The sequence below is a fragment of the Rhineura floridana genome, chromosome 19, assembly GCF_030035675.1.
Source record: "Rhineura floridana isolate rRhiFlo1 chromosome 19, rRhiFlo1.hap2, whole genome shotgun sequence".
NCBI lineage: Eukaryota > Metazoa > Chordata > Lepidosauria > Squamata > Rhineuridae > Rhineura > Rhineura floridana.
In genome coordinates, this window is record NC_084498.1 from 19,895,459 (window position 1) to 19,917,131 (window position 21,673).

Sequence of the window (21,673 nt, forward strand, 5' to 3'; positions counted from 1 at the left end):
GCCAACTGCACAACAGTAAAATTTACACTCGTTGCTCCACTCACACACAGGCATATGGCCCTCAGAAGTCTGCCCAGAAAGGAATGTGGCCCTCAGACTGAAAAAGGCTTCCCATCTTTTCTGAAGAACTGGGCTTTAAGCAGGATAATTATGGGTAAGCCATTCCCTGCCACCCAGCATCTAGCAAAGTGAGGTTTTCAGAACAGCGCCCATCTCGCCCCAAACATGACCACTTTGGCTACTTCATGAGCTCATTCTTGTCTAAGAAAAAACCGCATTCTCTAATGAAGTAAAAGCAGTTACTGCCAGAACATAAAGAGCAAAGCCCATTTCAAGCAACGGTAACTTTCTTTCTGCAAGTTTTAGAGCTTTTACGATAAAGTTTCTAATTGCTTTGGGAGCACATAAAAAAAAGCGAACAAGCTGGAGTGGGGGGGGAAGCAATGTATCAGCCCACTCTCGAGTTCCACTAAGTGTCAACTATTAAAGCCACTACTGTGATTAACACTATTCAGCTGTCAAATCTGCCAAAACAACCTAGTTATTCACCCTATCAGATACAGTCTGAGGTATCAAGCCATCAGCAGCCTTCAGGAAATTTACTTACAGCAGCAGGTGTTTGTGTGGCAGTACTTGCATGTGCAGAAATGGTTATTTTCTTCTTCTGTTGGCTTGTTTTCTTGCATGTTTTATTTGGGGAATGCCCTAGGATTTACACATCCTGGGCTGCTGACTGTTTGAAGAACCCCCCTACCCGACCTGCCTGGAGAAATCCATTTGCTACTTCTCTCTGCCAGCCACCCTACATCATCCAATCAGCAGCGGCTAGTGGTGACCATTGGGACTTGGCGGGGCAGAAGGCAGGGAGCCCAACAGCAGGTGGAGCCAGAACCAATGACAGGCAGAGCCAATGCATTCTAAATGTGTCCCCATCCTCTTCCCTACTGAGTTCTGCAATAGCAACACTGAGGGTAAGGAGGAGGAAGGTGATAGCTAGTGCCACCACCTCCTGGACTGGTTGGAAGTAGGAAGGAAGGTGCAGACTGAGGGTGGTGGGGCAATGCCCCATTCGCCCTAATAGACTAGCCTTCGCTGCATCCAATCTCTCTTCACAGTATGCTAACTGTATTTGTCAGATGCACCTTCTAAGCATGGATTTCTCCAGTGCTTCACATCCCTCTGTAAGAAGCAAGATATATGTAGCTCTATTTTCCAGCCCACCTCGTTTCAAATAATAGGCAATAATAATTCTTAAATGCTTTGCTATTTTTCCCTTTCACTCCATCACCACTATTAGAGGGTGGATTTACTTAAAAAATCCCCCTCCTCCATTGTTCTAAAAATTGTTCTGCACGTTCTCTTGCTCTCACTGCAAAGGTTCTGCAAAACACTGCATGTCAAACAGATTAACACACTGTGACAGGAAGCCTTTTTCCCCTTTACTAGTTTATTGTCTGGTAAAGGTAGTTCTCTCTCTCTCTCTCATATATATATATACAGATTCCCTCCTCCTGTTTATTTCTGTGGAGGAAATATTATCAAGCCAGATATGGCTTGATAATATTTCCTCCACAGAAATAAACAGGAGGAGGGAATCTGTAAGTGGCTGGGAATCTTTCAGATACACAGAAGTTTTGTCATTCAATTTCAGTGGAAACACTGTTTGCCACTTTTAAAGGAAGTCAATCCTATCTTGTGCCTGACCATTTTTTGAAGTTGAGGATTTAAATTAAAAAAAGAATGCACTTTGGTGCAGAGTTCTATCAAGTAACTTCTTAAAAAACAGATTCTAAACAAAAAGAACCCAAACGTTTTAACTAACAAGGTAATAGTGGTTCTGCACCATACTTTCACCCCATAACAATATCTGCCTCTGGAATGGCAGGGAGAGCGCAGACGCACGTGCATGTGTCTGTAAGGTAGCATGCTCAGAGATTGGGGAAGTATGTGTTTGTTCTTGGCTGCAACTTGTGGTTAGTGAGGAGGAGAAAGTTCAGTGTGGCGCGGGAGCAAAATGGACTAGAGAGGAATGAAGTAGCTCTAAGCTCCTCTCCAGGAGCCCAAACATTTGTGTGGTCCTGCCAAGTCAGTGGTGGGGAACCTCTGGCCCATGAGCCAAATTTGGCCTGGCAAGGGTCGCAATTTGGCCTGCGAGTCCGTTTTCCCAAAACCACATCCACCTGCCCCACACCTGATGTCCGAGAGGTGGCTGGATCGGCTGTGCGACTGACTTTCCCATGCAGAAAACAGCCTTGCCAACCCTTTGCCAGTATGGCTTACTGTGTGGTTGGTGCAAAAATCACAGAGGCATTGTCCAAGAGACTTTATGGTAAGATATTTCAAATACTGCAAGTTCCTTCCTCCCGACACACACACCCTTTCAAAAGCCATCAATCAGCCTCATTGATTTGCAGTGTTTATGGTTAACTGGCAAGCTTCCCAAATCCCTTCAGAAACCTAATGCTCTATTGGCTGGCTACTATTCAAGCACAAATGACACAGAGAAGTTTCTGCCCCTAACGCATGCTCTTTCATATGATTTTTTGAAACAGTGATTCAAAACATAGAACACACATTTAATCCAAGAGGCACAATGCACACACTGGAACAAGGCAAGATCAAGCCTGGGCCTACTGGTCACCACCAGCCACCAAGTGGTTTTCTATGTTAAATAACACTGGCATTAACAATATGCAGTGCAACCTTCAGATCCCAAACTCAGTCTCAAAGTACACGTGACAGTGGCAGCCTTGTTTGTTTACAATCTAAGTCAGCCTCAGTCACATATGTGGGGTGGTGGTGGTAGTGGAGGGGTGTATTTTAAGAGCAAAGGGGATCCGCAGATGAGGGACATGGAACACAAAACACAGAAAGCTACTTTATACTGAGTCAGACCATTGGTCCATCTGGCTCAGTATTGTCCACACTGATTCGCAGCAGCTCTCCAGGGTTTTGGGCAGGAATCTCTCCCAGCCCTATCTAGAGATGCCAGGGATTGAACCTGGGGCCTTCTGCATGCAAGGCAGATGCTCTGCCTCTGAGATACTTTTCTTCCACCTGTGCTCATTTCTGGAATCAGAGTGGGATGTGAGGAAAAAGGAATTTGGGAGATGGGCTATGGGAGGGGGTTCAATCTATGTTCCCTTTTGCTCTTAAAAAAAGGTTGACCTTTTGGAATAGAGCCACATTTAAACAAATGAACGGGTCTGCAGGGATCATGTGTGGCTTGAGTCTCAAGCAGCTGTTCTTTGTTTGATAGTATCTTGATAAAGGCACAGCTGATCATTTCATATGGCTTAAAACACACCTTTTTTTGAACACTTTTAAAACAGCATGTCCCACCCCAAATTAGAATGAAGTGTTCCTGAACACACCGATTTCTGTATACATCAAAAAAACCTATGTACTTTACAAGTGTTTAAATGAATGTAATAGATCACTTCTTTAAAAATAATATAAAAACACTCACTCCACAGAGTATGAAAAAGCAGCCCTTTCCATCTTTGTCAGAATGGCATATGGCACTTGAGTGTGGACAGTTTCAAATACCAGTGGCAAATATAATCACTATACATATCTAAATCCTAATTTAAATAAAGCTTCAAACATTTCCAAAAACAGAAGCCAACAACAGAATATAATAATAATAAAATACTTAATTCCATATATATTCACCATGAGAGAAACATAGAATATTCAAACCAGTCCATTGTTCCTAACACCAAGACATGGTTTGTTTAGCTTAGCTGTGGTTTGTTAACCCACCCCAGCCAACTACTATGGTTTGTTTGTCACCACCAAACCAAAATATGAAACTATGGTTTGAAGTAGGGTTACAAACCTTGGCTTCTGCTAACCATAGTTTCTCACTATGCTTGAACCCACTACCCTGGCTTAATCCTGGTTTATTTCAACACCCCTCCCCATATGGGATGTGAGGCAAGAGCAGTTAGAAACAAAATCAACATTAGAACAAACAAGCCATGCTCGTCAGTGAGACTTATCACCTGGTTTCTTCCAACAAGGCATGGATAAAACAAGCCACTGTTTAGCAATACACATGAACATGGCCAATGTCTTTTCAACCTGGATGACACAATTATCTTATACATAGTACTGAATAAGCCCCTGTAGAATGAAATAGTAAAGCCATGAAACCACTCAATGCTGTCCCCTTGCATGCTCCCTGAATGGATGAGGCTCATGCAAGAGTTATGTTTGTGAGCTGGCTGCAACCCTTCACATTTAAATTGCCTCCATGAAGCTAATGGTGTTTACAAGTAATGGCATGTTCCTGTAGAAATTTTCTGTGCTGTTAGTTTGCTACCTTAGCAGATTAGTTTTTTGGAAATAGATTTTTCATTTCAGCATCTAATCTTTCTTTTCTCTTAAGTCGCATTGACATGTTAATGGCATTCCTTATTAGTATTTTCTGTAGTATATAATGGAGAAGGGGCCTCAGGTCTTATGCAAGACAAGACTGTAATGTTCCAATATCAGATACTTCATTTAATACTGAGTCTGTCCACAGCAGTTCACTCATCTGGTGATGGTGTGGTAGCTTATTCACACTTATCATTAAGTAATATCTAAATGCAGCCCTCTTTAAATGCTGTTTAGAATTACTCCGGAGAGTTCCAAGTATTGATCTTTAACTTTCATATTCTTTACCATCTCCCCAAGAGACAGGGATATGAATGGGCAGGCTTAAAACTGCTTCCAAAAAGTAAACCCACAATTGCTAGACTTTCGGCCTAGTTTTTACCAAAGCAGTAAACATGTGTCTGAGTTGTTCATTGCAGACTTTAGGTGGGGACTTGCATGATTAAAGTCTCCTCTGTTAAAATCCCTCCACACAGAAAACTAACATGTCAGAGACCTGGTTCACGCTCAACATTAAATCATAGTTTAAAAATAAACAAACTATGGTTTCTTTACAGTGCATGAGCCTTTATTTCTTTTCCCACTCCTGACTATGCAATGCACCAGAGGAAACAAGCCTGAAGCCACCTTGTGATGTGTGAATCCAGGCTTGTGGCTTGTTTCCTCCAAACAAACCATGAGCAGTGAGTCAGCATTGGTTCTTGTCTGGCCACTCATGAACCACATCACAACAAGGCAGACTCTGGTTTGTTTCCTTCTCTGCACAGCACAGTCAGGAGCCAGGGAGGAGCAATGCACTCACGCATGTTGAATAGGAATGTCGGAGAATTCAACCAGAAATGGAAATGGGACAGGAAATTGCCACAATTTGCATGTTTGTCCGAGGTCAGGAATGGAAACCATGCAAGCAAGTAAGAGCTGTATTCATGACTGTTGTTTTTTTTAGATCTGCAAATGTTATATAAATAATTGTGGGTTTTCTTCATTGTTGTTGATGTTTCCCTTCCATTGACATGAATTACGTAATTAATTATAGTTTAGGACGCTGCTGATAGCAAGACGACTAATATAGGTTTTGTCAGAAGATGGCCTATATTGGAATGGAAACAGTGCTGACTGCGATGAAAAAAGAATGGGACAGAAATTGCTGCCTCCTTACAGCTGTACTGTTAAGCCATAGCTTAGTGATCAAAGGCAGCCAGAGAGAAGTTAGAACCCTTCTGTCAGATATAATTTGTCTGCATCAGAAAAGGGCTGGGTTGTTGTTTTTTTGCATGGAGGGACATTCAGTTATGTGATCCCTAAACCTGGAATCTAAACAATCTAGACACAGGTCTGAGTTAAGGAAGAATCTATGGGTTGTATCCAGTGGCAGTCACACTCAGAGTAGACCCATTTAAATTAATAGGCATGACTAACTTAGGTCCATTAATTTCCATGAATCTTCTCCAAGCAGAATTTAGTTGGATAAAACCCTAGGCTTTGAATTTTTTCTGGCATTCTGCCCACCACACAATAACTTTTGTTTTCCAGTGGTAAAAGAAGTTTTGTGTTTTTTAAAGCTTGCTTACATTTGGATGTTGTGCTTTAAACAGATTCGATAGTCCCCCTTTTGACTGCCATTTCAATTGTTCATTTCAGAGCTGAAAAAGTTAAAGAGAGGATTTGTTGCACAGTCGTCAGCAGAGCAGCTTTGGGGGTCTCTGAGGCAGTCAGACATGACATCTTTGGGCTCCCTTAGAAACACCACCAGGACAGTGATGTTGTCAGTGGATCCACTTTCCTTTGCTGCAGCCACCAGCCTCTCTGCAGTCTTAAGTCCCTCCCCTTTGTTTTGCATTAAGTGCTCGAGAACATGGTCCACCACCTCAAAAGGTTGGATAGCATCGAAGAATCCATCACAGGCTAGGAGCACGTAATCTTCAGCACCGGTCAGTTCAAATGAAGCACTATCTGCACAGCCAGAGATATAAGGCTTTTGAAGAAGGTCACCTAAAAAAAGGAAGCAAGAGAAAAGTGAGGCAGATATTCATACCTGATACAAATTCCCACCTACCCCCATCCCTTTCCTTGATTTAAGGTGAAGCTCTAAACCAGGGGTGGGAGACCTACAAGTGGCCCTTGGCTGCTCTCCTGGTGACCTGCCAAGTCCGACCCATTTGTACTCACAGCCCAGCTGATCAGCTATCAGATGAGCAGAGGGGAAAAGACAGCTCTTCCACCACTGCTAACAACAGTACAGGGACAGTGATTTTGTGTACATTAGGAGCACCGGGTGAGGTGGGGAGGGGGTTTAATCTCTCCCCACCACCAGCAGCATCTCTGATCCTATTTAGATCACTGCCCTGATCTTTTGTATTTTTAATGGGAAGATAGACACCTGAGAATGACTCTCCCCATGTGACACTCTCCCTTCAGCCTACCAAACAGCTAGCACAAGATGCACACTCTCTCCCAGCTAGGATGGTAAGAAGTCTTCTCTTCTCTGTCCTGGTAGAGAAACACTTTTGAAAACAAGTACTGGGCTAACTATCACAAGCACAATTCCTGCTTTCAAAAGGGCTCCCCCTCTGCCCCTAATGCTAGAGTGGAGCACAGTCTGCTCTTGTCACTGTCGCAGCAGGGAAACGTCGTTGAAAGCAAGGATTCAGTTGGCTATCACAAATGCAATCCCAGCTTTCAAAAGGGCTTGGAAAGCCGGTGTGGCGTAGCAGCCTTTCCAAACCTTTAGGTCCCCAGATGGTGCTGAACTACCCCAGCCAGCATGGCAGATGGTCAGGAATTATGGGAACTATAGTCCAGCAACATCTGGGGACCCAACAGATGGGAAAGGCTGGTGCTTAAGAGAATTGGACTGGAACCTGGGAAGCCAAGGTTCCAATCCCCGTTTGGCCATGAAGCTCACTGGGTGACCTTGGGCCAATCACTGCCTCTCAGCCTACCTCACAGGGCTGTTGTGAGGATAAAACCATCTTGTATGCCACCTTGAGCTCTTTGGAGGAAAGGTGGGATATAAATGTAGTAGTAACAACAACAACAATGCAAGAACCAACATGATTCCTACTTTCAAAAGGTAGGGTGTGTGCACATCTGAGCATGGTGCACGCGAAAGAGAGAGCACATGCAAGCAACCAGGCCATGTCACTGGCACTCACCCACCATTAGGGATGGCTCTCAAGAGCAGAAGGATTGCTCGAAAGAGGCCTTTCAAAGATCTCTTTGGAGGCAGAAGGTGAACTGGGGCTACAGAGCTAGCACTGAAAGTCTTTTATGAATATGCGATGACATCCACCCCGCTGAAAAAATCTTGATCTTCTTGAAGTTTTTTTTTTTTTTTAAGTTTCCCTTGAAATTCTTCATGTTTTGCCTGAGCAGGAACCTGCAGATTTTGCTTTGGCCAACCTTTGTTTTTAATGTGTAACTTCTTTTAGGAGAAGCTTCGAGCGAGTTCCTGCAATGAGGCACAGGTCAGCAGTCTCCTAGCTGATCTGGTGGGGGGTGGACAGGGGAGGAGGCATATAGGGAAAAGACAACCAACAGTTTTGTGCTGTTTTCTTTAAATATTTGTTGTTGTCATTGTTTTTAAACAGAGGCCCCAGACGCCTCTGAAGGAAAAAAAGCCTGTTGTCTTGTGTCAGGCAGTAAGACAGATGGGAACTTCTGACCAATCCCCAGTCTATCAGGAAGAGACTTCATGCCCCGCTTTCCCAGTTCCAAAGGCAGGACCTAGCCCAATGTCAAATGCCCTCCTATCTACAAAGGCAGGACCATAGTTTGTGCTAACTATAGTTTAGAATCCCAGCCGTTGCCTCAAGCTTCCAAAGATACAACAGGCAAACCACGGATTAGAGCTGCTTGTCTTGAATTTGCTTCCCCTCCTCTCTCTCAGCATGCCGCTTCATAGGTTCCTAAGTTCTTTCCTGTCTCCATGGTGCAGCAGGCTTCGGAGGCAGAATAACAGCAGTAACTATGCAGTCTTAATTCGGAAATCGCACCAAGCCAAGCTCAGCACAAACCATAGTTTGCAAACCCGTATCAAGCCGCAGGTTCCAATTTGGGTATACTGGTTTTCAGTGCAGGCATCACACTGAACCACTATAAGCTTTCTTGGCCGTGGCTTGGCAAGGTGCCTGAACTGAGCCCCTCCAGCTCATTATTTGCTTTCCCAATGCACTTCTCAATGCAATGATATGAAGGATCCAGCAAAAGGTTCTTCCTCTTCACACACAGTTGGGGGTATGAAAACTCTGAGCACTGCTTTGCCGTAAACAGCATCTCATGTAAGAACTGGAATACTGGCAAGGAAGTAGACTTATGCCAGTGAACTACTGATGGAATGAATACACTCACGTACATACAGAATGATCTTAAATGTTAAAGCTTATTATTTTGCCTTTCTGTCCCTGCCCCCCACAAAAGGTTAAACACATAAAATATACAGTCAACCACTTGTAAAAGCAGTTCATCAAAACTAAAGACACAGCCTACAATTAAAGACTTTAAAAAAAAAAAAAGCAGTCCTGTCCCAAGGCTTAGAGAAAGAAGTGTCAGCAGCATGACAAAAAGCTCAGTGTGGTATAGTGGTTATCGCGTCAGACTAAGACCTGGGAGACCAGGGTTCAAATCCCTAATAAGTCATGAAGGGCTGTTGAGAGGATAAAATGGGGCGAGGTGGAGAACCATGAATGCTACCTTGAGCTCCTTGGAGGGAAGGTGGGATAGAAATGCAGTTGTAATGTAGTAAACCTGGTGGGTCATTTTGGGACACTGCTGCAAAATTGTGGCACCACCATCTCGCATAACATCCAATCTTACCTCCAAGAGCACAGGGCAGGGCATTTTCAGATGACCCAGATGAGGAAATAAGCAAGACAACTAATATTTATCAAGAACTGGCCTATGATATATTTCATACCACCTTTTGGCCCTAACAAGGCCCCACAAAGCATTTTACCAAAAGAAGGGGGGGAAATGATCAAAAATCTATTCAAAGAGTAACAGAATTAACATAAAACATTCAAAGCCAAGAGAAGCAAAAATATTCATTGTCAAATAAAAGCCATTATTAAATAAAAGGCAGAATAAAAATGTTTGTGCTGCCTGGCTGGCTAATCTAACCCTTCTAAGGAAGAAATGTAATACTTAGAGTGCTAAGAACATAAGAACATAAGAAGAGCCTGCTGGATCAGGCCAGTGGCCCATCTAGTCCAGCATCCTGTTCTCACAGTGGCCAACCAGGTGCCTGGGGGAAGCCCGCAAGCAGGACCCGAGTGCAAGAACACTCTCCCCTCCTGAGGCTTCCAGCAACTGGTTTTCAGAAGCATGCTGCCTCTGACTAGGGTGGCACAGCACAGCCATCATGGCTAGTAGCCATTGATAGCCCTGTCCTCCATGAATTTGTCTCATCTTCTTTTAAAGCCATCCAAGCTGGTGGCCATTACTGCATCTTGTGGGAGCAAATTCCATAGTTTAACTATGTGCTGAGTAAAGAAGTACTTCCTTTTGTCTGTCCTGAATCTTCCAACATTCAGCTTCTTTGAATGTCCACGACTTCTAGTATTATGAGAGAGGGAGAAGAACTTTTCTCTATCCACTTTCTCAAGGCCATGCATAATTTTATACACTTCTATCATGTCTCCTCTGACCCGCCTTTTCTCTAAACTAAAAAGCCCCAAATGCTGCAACCTTTCCTCGTAAGGGAGTCGCTCCATCCCCTTGATCATTCTGGTTGCCCTCTTCTGAACCTTTTCCAACTCTATAATATACTTTTTGAGATGAGGCGACCATAACTGTACACAGTATTCCAAATGCGGCCGCACCATAGATTTATACAACGGCATTATGATATCGGCTGTTTTATTTTCAATACCTTTCCTAATTATTGCTAGCATGGAATTTGCCTTTTTCACAGCTGCTGCACACTGGGTCGACATTTTCATCGTGCTGTCCACTACAACCCCCAGGTCTCTCTCCTGGTCGGTCACCGCCAGTTCAGACCCCATGAGCGTATGTGTGAAATTAAGATTTTTTGCTCCAATATGCATAATTTTACACTTGTTTATATTGAATTGCATTTGCCATTTTTCCGCCCATTCACTCAGTTTGGAGAGGTCTTTTTGGAGCTCTTCGCAATCCCTTTTTGTTTTAACAACCCTGAACAATTTAGTGTCGTCAGCAAACTTGGCCACTTCACTGCTCACTCCTAATTCTAGGTCATTAATGAACAAGTTGAAAAGTACAGGTCCCAATACCGATCCTTGAGGGACTCCACTTTCTACAGCCCTCCATTGGGAGAACTGTCCGTTTATTCCTACTCTCTGCTTTCTGCTTCTTAACCAATTCCTTATCCACAAGAGGACCTCTCCTCTTATTCCATGACTGCTAAGCTTCCTCAGAAGCCTTTGGTGAGGTACCTTGTCAAACGCTTTTTGAAAGTCTAAGTACACTATGTCCACTGGATCACCTCTATCTATATGCTTGTTGACACTCTCAAAGAATTCTAATAGGTTACTCAGACAGGACTTTCCCTTGCAGAAGCCATGCTGGCTCTGCTTCAGCAAGGCTTGTTCTTCTATGTGCTTGGTTAATCTAGCTTTAATCATACTTTCTACCAGTTTTCCAGGGACAGAAGTTAAGCTAACTGGCCTGTAATTTCCGGGATCCCCTCTGGATCCCTTTTTGAAGATTGGTGTTACATTGGCCACTTTCCAGTCCTCAGGCACGGAGGAGGACCCGAGGGACAAGTTACATATTTTAGTTAGCAGATCAGCAATTTCACCTTTGAGTTCTTTGAGAACTCTCGGGTGGATGCCATCCGGGCCCGGTGATTTGTCAGTTTTTATATTGTCCATTAAGCTTAGAACTTCCTCTCTCGTTACCACTATTTGTCTTAGTTCCTCAGAATCCCTTCCTGCAAATGTTAGTTCAGGTTCAGGGATCTGCCCTATATCTTCCACTGTGAAGACAGATGCAAAGAATTCATTTAGCTTCTCTGCAATCTCCTTATCGTTCTTTAGTACACCTTTGACTCCCTTATCATCCAAGGGTCCAATTGTCTCCCTAGATGGTCTCCTGCTTTGAATGTATTATAGAATTTTTTGTTGTTGGTTTTTATGTTCTTAGCAATGTGCTCCTCAAATTCTTTTTTAGCATCCCTTATTGTCTTCTTGCATTTCTTTTGCCAGAGTTTGTGTTCTTTTTTATTTTCTTCATTCAGACAAGACTTCCATTTTCTGAAGGAAGACTTTTTACCTCTAAGAGCTTCCTTGACTTTGCTCGTTAACCATGCTGGCATCTTCTTGGCCTTGGCGGTACCTTTTCTGATCTGCGGTATGCACTCCAGTTGAGCTTCTAATAGAGTGTTTTTAAACAACTTCCAAGCATTTTTGAGTGATGTGAGCCTCTGGACTTTGTTTTTCAGCTTTCTTTTTACCAATCCCCTCATTTTTGTGAAGTTTCCTCTTTTGAAGTCAAATGTGACCGTGTTGGATTTTCTTGGCAATTGGCCAGTTACATGTATGTTTAATTTAATAGCACTGTGGTCACTGTTCCCAATCGGTTCAACAACACTTACATCTTGCACCAGGTCCCGGTCCCCACTGAGGATTAAGTCCAGGGTTGCCGTCCCTCTGGTCGGTTCCATGACCAACTGATCTAGGGAATAGTCATTTAGAATATCTAGAAACTTTGCTTCTTTGTCATGACTGGAACACATATGCAGCCAGTCTATGTCCGGGTAGTTGAAGTCACCCATTACTACCACATTTCCTAGTTTGGATGCTTCCTCAATTTCATATCTCATCTCAAGGTCTCCCTGAGCATTTTGATCAGGGGGACGATAGATCGTTCCCAGTATTAAGTCCCTCCTGGGGCACGGTATCACCACCCACAACGATTCTGTGGAGGAGTCTGCCTCTTTTGGGGTTTCGAGCTTGCTGGATTCAATGCCTTCTTTCACGTATAGAGCGACTCCGCCACCAATATGTCCTTCCCTGTCCTTCCGATATAGTTTATATCCAGGGATAACCGTATCCCACTGGTTTTCTCCATTCCACCAGGTCTCGGTTATGCTCACTATATCAATGCTCTTCTCTAAGACCAAGCACTCCAGTTCTCCCATCTTGGTTCGGAGGCTCCTAGCATTAGCGTACAGGCACTTGTAAGCAGTGTCTCTCTTCAAGTGTCTTTGGCACTTGTGGTTAGGCCTGTGGTAATTTTGCTCTTCTGAATTTATATCCTGTGCCCCTGCTCTCACAATGCCTACTTCTAGGCCTACCCCTTTTAAAATTTCATCATTTCTTTGGTTTTTATCCCAGGGGGAAGGTTTATTGCGAACCGGACCTTTCTCAGCTCCTGTCGGGTTTCCCCCCTCAGTCAGTTTAAAAGCTGCTCTGCTACCTTTTTAATTTTAAGTGCCAGCAGTCTGGTTCCATTCTGGTTCAAGTGGAGCCCGCCCCTTTTGTACAGGCCCGGCTTGTCCCAAAATGTTCCCCAGTGCCTAACAAATCCGAACCCTTCCACCCGACACCATCGTCTCATCCACGCATTGAGACACTGAGTGCTGCCACAAAAAAGGCTCTGTCTCACATTCCCACCAACCAAACGTCTTTGGTGATGGGGCATACAACAGGGCTTAGAAGATGATCTCAACCTATGGGCATAATGGAGGAGACAGCCTTTCAGATATCTTGACTGTAGGCCATTTAGGGCTTCATAGGTAAGCACCAGCATCTTGCATTGGGCCCAGAAACAAGTAAGAAGACAATGTAATTGATAAAAAGACTGGTGTAATATGCTCTTTAAAATGTACACTGGAAAGCAATCTGGTTTTTGCACTGGATTGTAGAATCCAAACACTCTTCAAAAGCGGCCTCATGTGGAGTATGTTGGAGTAATCTGAGAGGTGACCAAGGTATGTATTCCTGTGGTAATAATGGATAACAACAGACCTCAATAGAGGTATATAGCCAATTATAAATACAGGACAAGAAAAGGGCTGAAAAGTGAATGTTGCAGACAGGATGACATAGTGCTCTCTGGCAGTCCATCTCCTGTCAGTTGGACTGCAGCAGGCTTACCCAGTGGGTGAGTGGCGGCGGCGGCAGCAGCAGCGGCGGCAGCAGCAGCAAACTCTGCTCAGTACGGGGTGACTATGAGCTGCCATTTAAAATTTCCCACAATGCTTTGGAGCAATGCTACATTGGTGGCATTGCGGGGAGTCAAAACAGCATCTTGCTGATTGCCTTTAAACGGTGGGTCCAGGGTAAGTGTCAGCTCTGGGCCCTGTTTGGGTGCTGGAGTCGAGGATGATGGTACTGGGATGCAGATGACGGATGGAAACCACCGAGTATAGCTACTATGCAATGGCTACTCATTTCAGTGGAGCTTTTGTCTTTTCCTGCTTTACTTCACAGCAAGGCCTCAGAGCAAGTCATTTCCTTCTGTTGTCCTAAACAAGGACCTACTCATCAATTATCACACAACTATCACACAGAACAGCAAAACGTTAATGAATTTAATAGGAAAACCAAAGCATCATGAAAACATAACAGGGACCAGGAGAGATGTGAAGAAGTTCTTTCTCCTTTTTGAACCTACCAATAGAACCTCTTTCACTATTGACTTTCAGGAGGAATTTGAAAACATTCCTGTTTATCCAGGCATTTGATGGCTGAAGGGGATTGTTCCTGGCAACCTGGAGGTAACTGGATGGAAAAATGTTTTTAACTGTAATTGTGTTTTTGAAATTTAGAATGCTTTTTGTTCTGTTGTTAAACTGTTGTTGATGTGTTTTTTTGCCCTAGGATGCTTTGGGAGGAAGGGTAAGATACAAATTATATATACCCACACTTATATACTGAAATCAATGGGTGAGGCCTTGCTCTGTGTGTTACCCACCTAGGGTGAAGTGGGACAAGAAGGGGACATTTTCAAGTAGTGGTACCCAGGCTTCATAATCAATTGCCCTGGGGAATATGCCTGGTCCCTTCTCTGCTTATTTTTATTCCTTTATAGAAACATTTATTACTGTTGGTGGGGAACCATTTCTCTATCACAGGCCATTGGCCCATGGGGTGGATGGGGATCAGATGTGGACCTCATAGTCAACTTGATTTGTGCTTTAAAAAGTGTACCCCCTCAAGAGAGAAGCTGACCAGTGCTGAGCAGCTCTCCGCCTGAGGAATGTTCTGAAGATGGGGATCGGGCTGGCTGAAAGCTGATCTCATCCAAATTTTCAAAACCATCCCTGCTTTCCAGTCCAAATAGGCTGCCAAGGCAGCTCACAGTCATAAACCAATGTATTCCGTTTACAATATAATAATATTTTTAGGTACCAAGTTGAGATGTTGCAATGGCTAGATGCTCTTGGTGGCAGTATCTATTTTTTTAAAGGTTTTATTTTTGCTTCTACTGATATGTTACTTTGTACTTCACACTCTTACATATACTGAGTACTCACTTATGAAAAGGAAGGTGGGCTAAACATGCTTGCAACACATAAACAAAAGATTTCATATACCGATTATGTATTCAAATGGCTTATATACCCATTTGAAAAATATTCAGACGAACAATTTTCAGTTGGGATGAAGAGGGAAAACTGTTAGCGACAGCTTGATAGCAACATACATTTGGGTCATCTTGGGTGGCACAACTATAATATAAAAATAGTATTACAGATGCTTCAAGGAAGAAGCTGAAAGAGCGGTATTCTTCAGTGCGCACTGTCAGGTCTGTGTTGCTATGGCAATGTACCACACAGAACAATTATTAATGTAGGTGCAATCACGGCAGCAACCGAGTCCAAGGTTATCAAATGCTGCACCATCTGTTGGCAGGGATAAACAAATGGCCTTTTGCATTTAGGATTTGGCTGTTTTTTGTCTCATGCATTAGGGATTTCCACAAAAGCCATTCAACACCAAACAACTATTTTTCTAGATACAGAGATATAAACAGGCTAATTGTGAAGTTTCTCATTGTCAATGCAGTGATTTGAAGTAAGTTCCCGTCTGATCAGAAACCCAAAGTTGTGAATGGTGGTAGAACAAACAGCTGCCTCTCACCCCACTTACATGCTGGCAATATTTTATTAGAGTTAAATATGTTAAGTGAACATATCAGCACTAACGATCTTTGAGAACTTTGCTTACCAACAGCTCTGGAAACCGCCAAGGTTCCATTGACACGCCAGCAGTCCATGTAGGTTACGCAGCCTCCTAAGGCTTCTATGCGTTGTCTCTCATCCTACAGAAACAAAAAAAGCCTCACTAAGCCTTTGTTGTGGAAAGCGCAAGAACCACAGATGGTTCCTTGCAAGTGAAAGTGTCTCTTTGTTTTCTCCCTCCTGAAACAGCCCCATACAGCGTAGGGAGGAGGGTTTTTTTAATGTCATGGTGCACATCTCACTGATTTCTCCTGTTACGAGACACTTTCTTAACTTGGACACACTCGGTTTCAGTGTGGTGTGAAACCTCAGAATCCAGAGATCTGCAGAAAGGCAATACTACTATCACATTAGATGAAGAACTTGCTCTGCCCCTGTGTGTGTAGCTTAAGAGTCTCTAACAGACCATCTCCTGTTTTTACATGTGAATAAGGCAATTATGTGGCTCTTTTCCAATCTCCCTGTCCCTGGAGTCTATAGCTATGGGTGTGACAGGCACAGGCAGCACAGAACCAGCCAGTGAGAGAAAAACTGCACCCAGCCTAGGGATGTAAGGGGGCAGTGATTTCCTCCCTGTCCTGTGTTAGTTGCAGCATCTGCTGTTTTTGTTCCACAACAGTTTGGCTTCTGCTAAAACCTATGATATTCATCTCGCTATTTGCTACGGTCGAAGCTAACGTAATTAATTAGGGAAACGATTTCAGTGCATTTCAATGGAAGGGAAACGTCAAAAACAATGCAGAAAATAATGTCATTATTTACATAACATTTGAGGACTAAAAAAAAAAAAAGCAAATACTGCTCTTACTTGCTTGTCCTATTTCCATTCTTGACCTCAGACAAACATGCAAATTGTGCCAATTTCCACACCCATCTCTGTTTCCAATGAAATTCTCCAACATCCCTAACTCAGCTTAATAGTATTTCCACTTAAGGTCCTATTGTCATACTCAACAGCTGTCCAGATACTTGTTTAGCATTTCCCTCCTCTTACTCCTAGCAATAGCAATATTTGTACAAAGTTTGTACTTCACCTCTTTTCTTACTTGTATGCTACATACCAACCTTACCTCCAAGACACTTCCTATAAAGGTTGAGCAGATCCATTTCCTCTCATCCTTGGCCTTGATTCACCATTAAACTACAGGAGGAGGAGGAGGAGGAATTCCTCACAATTTTCCTCTCCCCCCCCCCTTCAACTGACACCCACAATATTCCATAGCTCAACTGCTCTCAATATTATACAGGCCCTAGAAGCTAACAAGTTCTTATCAGACTACTTTTTGGTGGCCTGTAAGCATCTTTTTCATTTAATCTGAGAACCAATATGCTTCTGCATACTTTAGTAGTCCCTCCGAGTATGTAGACCACTTTTTCTTACTCTTGGGTGGCTCTGATCCGCTTACGAACTAACAGGCATGGGGCCACCCACATTCAGGTTTAGAGGGTAAAAAAAAATAAGAGGCCTAGAGCTTTGTGGGAAAAACTTAACAGAGCAGTAGTTACCTCTCTCTCTGGTTTGTGAGGTTCCATCAGGGTTACAGCTTTTCCTCGCTGGACCAGCATTACCTGCGAATCCCCAAGCCAAGCTATATATAACTTGCTTCCAACAATCAAGGCAGAAACACCTGTGCTACCACTGCGCAGCTTCTGCAGAGTTTAAAAAGGGGGGGGGGGAGAGAAGTGTTAGAAAGCGTCTTTTAAAGGATGAAACATAACTGTAGGGATAATTGGTGCTCATTATTTAACGATGCAGCAATCTGGTGTGAAAGATATTCTGCTAGATATGTGAAAAGCATTAGAGTGAATTCACGCCAGCCATTTGTTGTTGTTGTTGTGACGAGTTCTATCTACGTGTTCAAAACATGTCAAGAATTAAAACACAACTAGTTACTGTGTACGTGGATGACTCCGGGTGACTTCTTCTGGTATAATGGGGGCGTATTGTATACTCCGGAGGACTTCTCCTAGCGGTTTCATGTAGCTGTTAACAAGCACAGGGAGACAGAATAGAAATCCGAGACACTCCATAGGACAATAGCCGGGGGGGGGGGACAGGAATCCCACAGTACCACCTTCTGAGATGGGTTATCCAAGGAGGACTGGGGCCACCGTAATACCGTGCCATTCAGTCCCAACTTAGGAACACTCAGACTATTGGTTCATCTAGTTCAGTATTGTCTACACTGACTAGCAGTGGCTCTCCAGGGTTTCAGGCAGAAGTCTCTCCCAGTTTTAACTGGGGATTGAACCTGGGACCTTCTACATGCAAGACAGATGCTCTACCACTGAACTTCAGCCCTTCCCTAACCCAGACGACTGATCGAGAAGGATACCGTGGTCAATAATATCAAAAGCTGCCAAGAGGTCCAAGAGTACCACCTACCCATTCTTCCAGCGACCAAGGCTGCTTCTGTGCCAAAACTGGGCCAAAAGCCAGAGTGGAAAGGATCCAAATAATCTGTATAATCCAACACTGCCTATGTGTTCAAAAACTATTCAACCGAAGAAGCCCTAGAGGCCTTGGTTTGTTGTTATTCAATATAGTTTTGGCAGTAATACCCTTTTCAATATTTCTGAAAAGTGCTTTCAAACATCCATTACAATTAACCACTGCAGTGGTCGAAGCAAGAGGGTACAATCAGATACAGAGATCAACAGCATAAGGTCTAGCACTTGCATCAATGTAAATGGCAAGCATTAAATATTAAAACAAACAAAAGGGTTTGTAGTAGCCAGGGGGTTATGATTCAGGTAGCTTAATACGTTTCAAGTTATTTAATATTTTATAAAGTATTAATATAATACTTTTATATTCCCAGTGAACAGAAAAATTCAAGAATCACGCTACAAGGGAAAAAAGCCATCCTTAAGAAAACGGCAAATATAACTTTTTGTTAAGGACCATTTCAGATGAAGACCCTTTCCCTTGGGGAGTAACATTAATGGGAATTGAAGAGGGAGGGACAGAACTGGCACCACACAGATGTTCTCAGAGGGAATTCTAAGCATAGGGGGAACAAAGGAGAACGGGGAGCGTAACTGTGCAGAACAGGAGCTGTTTGGTGGCTAAACATGGTAGTGTTAGAGGACAGTCTGACAGTCATGGGCAGGCATACAACCCACACATGCGCACACTATACAGATTATACTGTTTTAACTTAGTTGATCTATTTGAATTTTGTTTTAACCAGCCCTGTGACCTTATGGTGAAGGGCAGGTAAGAAATAAATAATCCATTAAGTTCCATGATTGCCCACCTTTGCCTCTAAACGGATGAATTAAAGTTCTGGATTATGCTCCTACATTCTATAAAATGCTCTGTTTAGCTGCAAAAGCCCAATATGGCTTAATGTTTATAGATGCAAAACACTGATAAATGTGAACCAAACAACATGTAAATACAAAGCAGATACATGAAAAGTGAAACAGAACTGCAAAGTGTATCAGTAACGAGCTCTCCAGGATTGCTAGCTCGTTTTGCACATTCTCAGCAGCTTTCAAACATGCATTCTAACTGGTCCAGGGGTTACTTTGACTGGTGGATTATAGCAATTGGAGAGATTAACTATCCTACTGCAACTAACCACACTGATTTGATTTAATCCACCAAGGAGCAGAGCAGAATATCCTCTGCATTAAAATGAAATTGAGGCACTGAGGGATTGATAGCTGCCATTTGATAAATTCCCTGTACTTGACATCCTCCAGTGTTTGACAAAGTGCAAAACAAGTTAGCATCTTGGAGAACCCATTACTGATATAGTTCGGAGTTCTGTTTCACTGTTCATTTATCTGTTTTGTATTTACTTAACGTTTATCGTAAACAGTTAGCATACACGCTTGTTCAGAACATATATGAATTACATCACTGGAAAATTGATTTAAGTAATTTTTTTAAATCACAATATTTAAATCAGTTTGATTTAAATCAGTCCATTCCAAGATTATTTTCAAACAGTTGGCCAAACTACATCACCTTGCTAGCTACCTTACTACACTGTATTAGCTGCCTTGCTTACTATTTTCCTATGCTACCACCCAAACAAGAATAACCATTCTGCTAATCCAGTGTTCTTCAACCTTGGGTCCCCCGATGTGGTTGGACTACAACTCCCATCATCCCTGACCATTGGCTAAGTTGGCTGTGGATGATGGAAGTTGTAGTCCATGAACATCTGGGGACTTAAGGTTGAAGAACACTGGAACTCTGTGCTAGTCCCTTGGGTTTCTAATCTACCTGAATAAGAGAGAAGGAATCAGCTATAGCAGCCCAATCCCAGAAGCAGTTTGCCCTAGTTTTTGGTCTATGTTAGGGCTGGGGAACCTGCAGCCCTCCAGATGTTGCTGAACTACAATGCCCATCATACCTGATCACTGCCAATTCTGGCTGGGGCTGATGGGAGTTGTAATTCAGCAATATGTGGAGGGCTGCAGGTTCCCTATCCCAGAAATATAGGGATATAGGAAGCTGCCTGACACCGAGTTCAGACCATTGGTCCATCTATTGTAACTCATCACTCCCCAGATCCTTGCATGACTGGCAGTGAAGAGAAAAGAAACTAGATGAACCTACTGGGCTTAAAACGTATGTCTATCCCTTCTGGAAAGATCCAGATATTGATCAACACTGGCCTAAATTAAATATTTCATTTCCTCAGATTTGTGGACAAGGATTCTCAGGCTCAAGTCTATTAAGTGAAGCAATAAATTATTTATTTGGGATTCTCTGTGATCTAATAGACCTTAAGATGCTACAGAGAAGTCAATTATCTGGAGAACACATTTCTCAGCACTCAGCTTCCCTGCACCCCCACATCCCCGGCAGGCCAACAATTTACCAGCACTGCAGTCCTGGCCTCTCCTCACTCACCTCCCTTCTGGCTTTCGAAAGGAACATTTCATCTGTTTTCTGGAAAGAGTCTCTCAAGGCCTCCATTGGGTTCTTCAGAAGTTCTTTGTGATGTGCCACATTTACATGCAAATGAGTAGCCGCATAGTCAGCTGCATCAATTCCACCATGACCATCAAACACAGCAAAGTATGCTCTGTCCACATCATCCTTTTGGTGGAAACATGTAAAGAGATGACAAAGAAGCTCAGGCTTTATTATGTGCAAAAGCATCTGCAACTGTGAATGTACCAGAATGGCCCTACTATCTTGCAGAAGGGCAGAAGAGCTGCAACAAGACGATGCACCCACTTGATCAGTTCTCAGTTACTCTTACCCAGAGTTACCTTCATATCTCTAAGCAGTTTTTCCATCCCACCCCAAACTACAATAGCTTAGAAAACCAGAGTCTTAAAACACAACCATAAAAAACCCAGCCCCAAGCAGGGATAATAACCAGATTATTACCTTTATTATGTTAGAACACATTTTGCTAATTTTGCAATTTGTGTGCTCAGCCTATGCCTATTCTACAGCAAATTTCTCAAAGAACATAGCACAAACTCTGCCATGAATAATCCTTACCCAACCACTAGCAATAGGGATGGAGAACTCCAACTCCCATCAGCCCCAGCCAGCATGGCCAATGGCCAGGGATGATAGGAGTAGCAGTCCAACAACATCTGGAGGGCCACAGGTTTTCCATATCCCTGCTGCAGCAGAATTTGCCTGTTCTGCTCCCCTCTACACCTTCCAACCAAGAAAGTAATCACAAAGTTGGTCCCAGGCTACGGTCTGAAGGCACATGAGACCACCACTTTGCTGAAGCTAAACAGGTCGAAGTCTGGTCAGTGCCTGGATAGGAGACTACTTGGGAACCACATGTATGCCACCTTGGGTTCTATGATGAAAGAAAGGAAGGGTGCAAGTGTAATAAAGAAAGAAAGACTGTCCCAAAGCCCTGCCCTGATGGCACCACTGTTCTCTCATTTGAGCCGCGGAAATGTACCGTCATGCCAAACAGCTGATTAAATTCTGGGAGGGAAACGTGTCTGTCCTCCTTTTTTGCACTGTGCATTTGATTTAAAAAGGGAGTGGCTTAGCAAGGAAGGACCAGAGCTGAAAGCAGAGAACTTTTCTTTATTTATTATTTCAATTTATATACCGCCCTTAGCAGAATAGCTCTCAGGGCAGTGAACAAACAAGATAAAATACAATATATCATCTGCCAG

At 43.2% G+C, this 21,673-nt stretch overlaps 1 protein-coding gene across 2 annotated transcripts in view; it reads right to left on the reverse strand.

Annotated features, from left to right (window-relative positions):
• Positions 1 to 1,556: 1,556 nt before the first annotated feature.
• The window catches only part of PPM1F (protein phosphatase, Mg2+/Mn2+ dependent 1F), a 43,625-nt gene continuing 23,508 nt past the window's right edge, over positions 1,557 to 21,673 (reverse strand). For both annotated transcript variants that reach the window (XM_061602775.1, XM_061602776.1), the window contains exons 4-7: positions 20,424 to 20,612; positions 17,057 to 17,200; positions 15,537 to 15,630; positions 1,557 to 6,375 (exon numbers count right to left, since the gene is read on the reverse strand). In XM_061602775.1, coding sequence (XP_061458759.1) covers positions 6,008 to 6,375; positions 15,537 to 15,630; positions 17,057 to 17,200; positions 20,424 to 20,612 — 795 coding nt within the window. In that variant the 3' untranslated portion in view covers positions 1,557 to 6,007. The remainder of the gene's footprint in view (positions 6,376 to 15,536; positions 15,631 to 17,056; positions 17,201 to 20,423; positions 20,613 to 21,673) is intronic.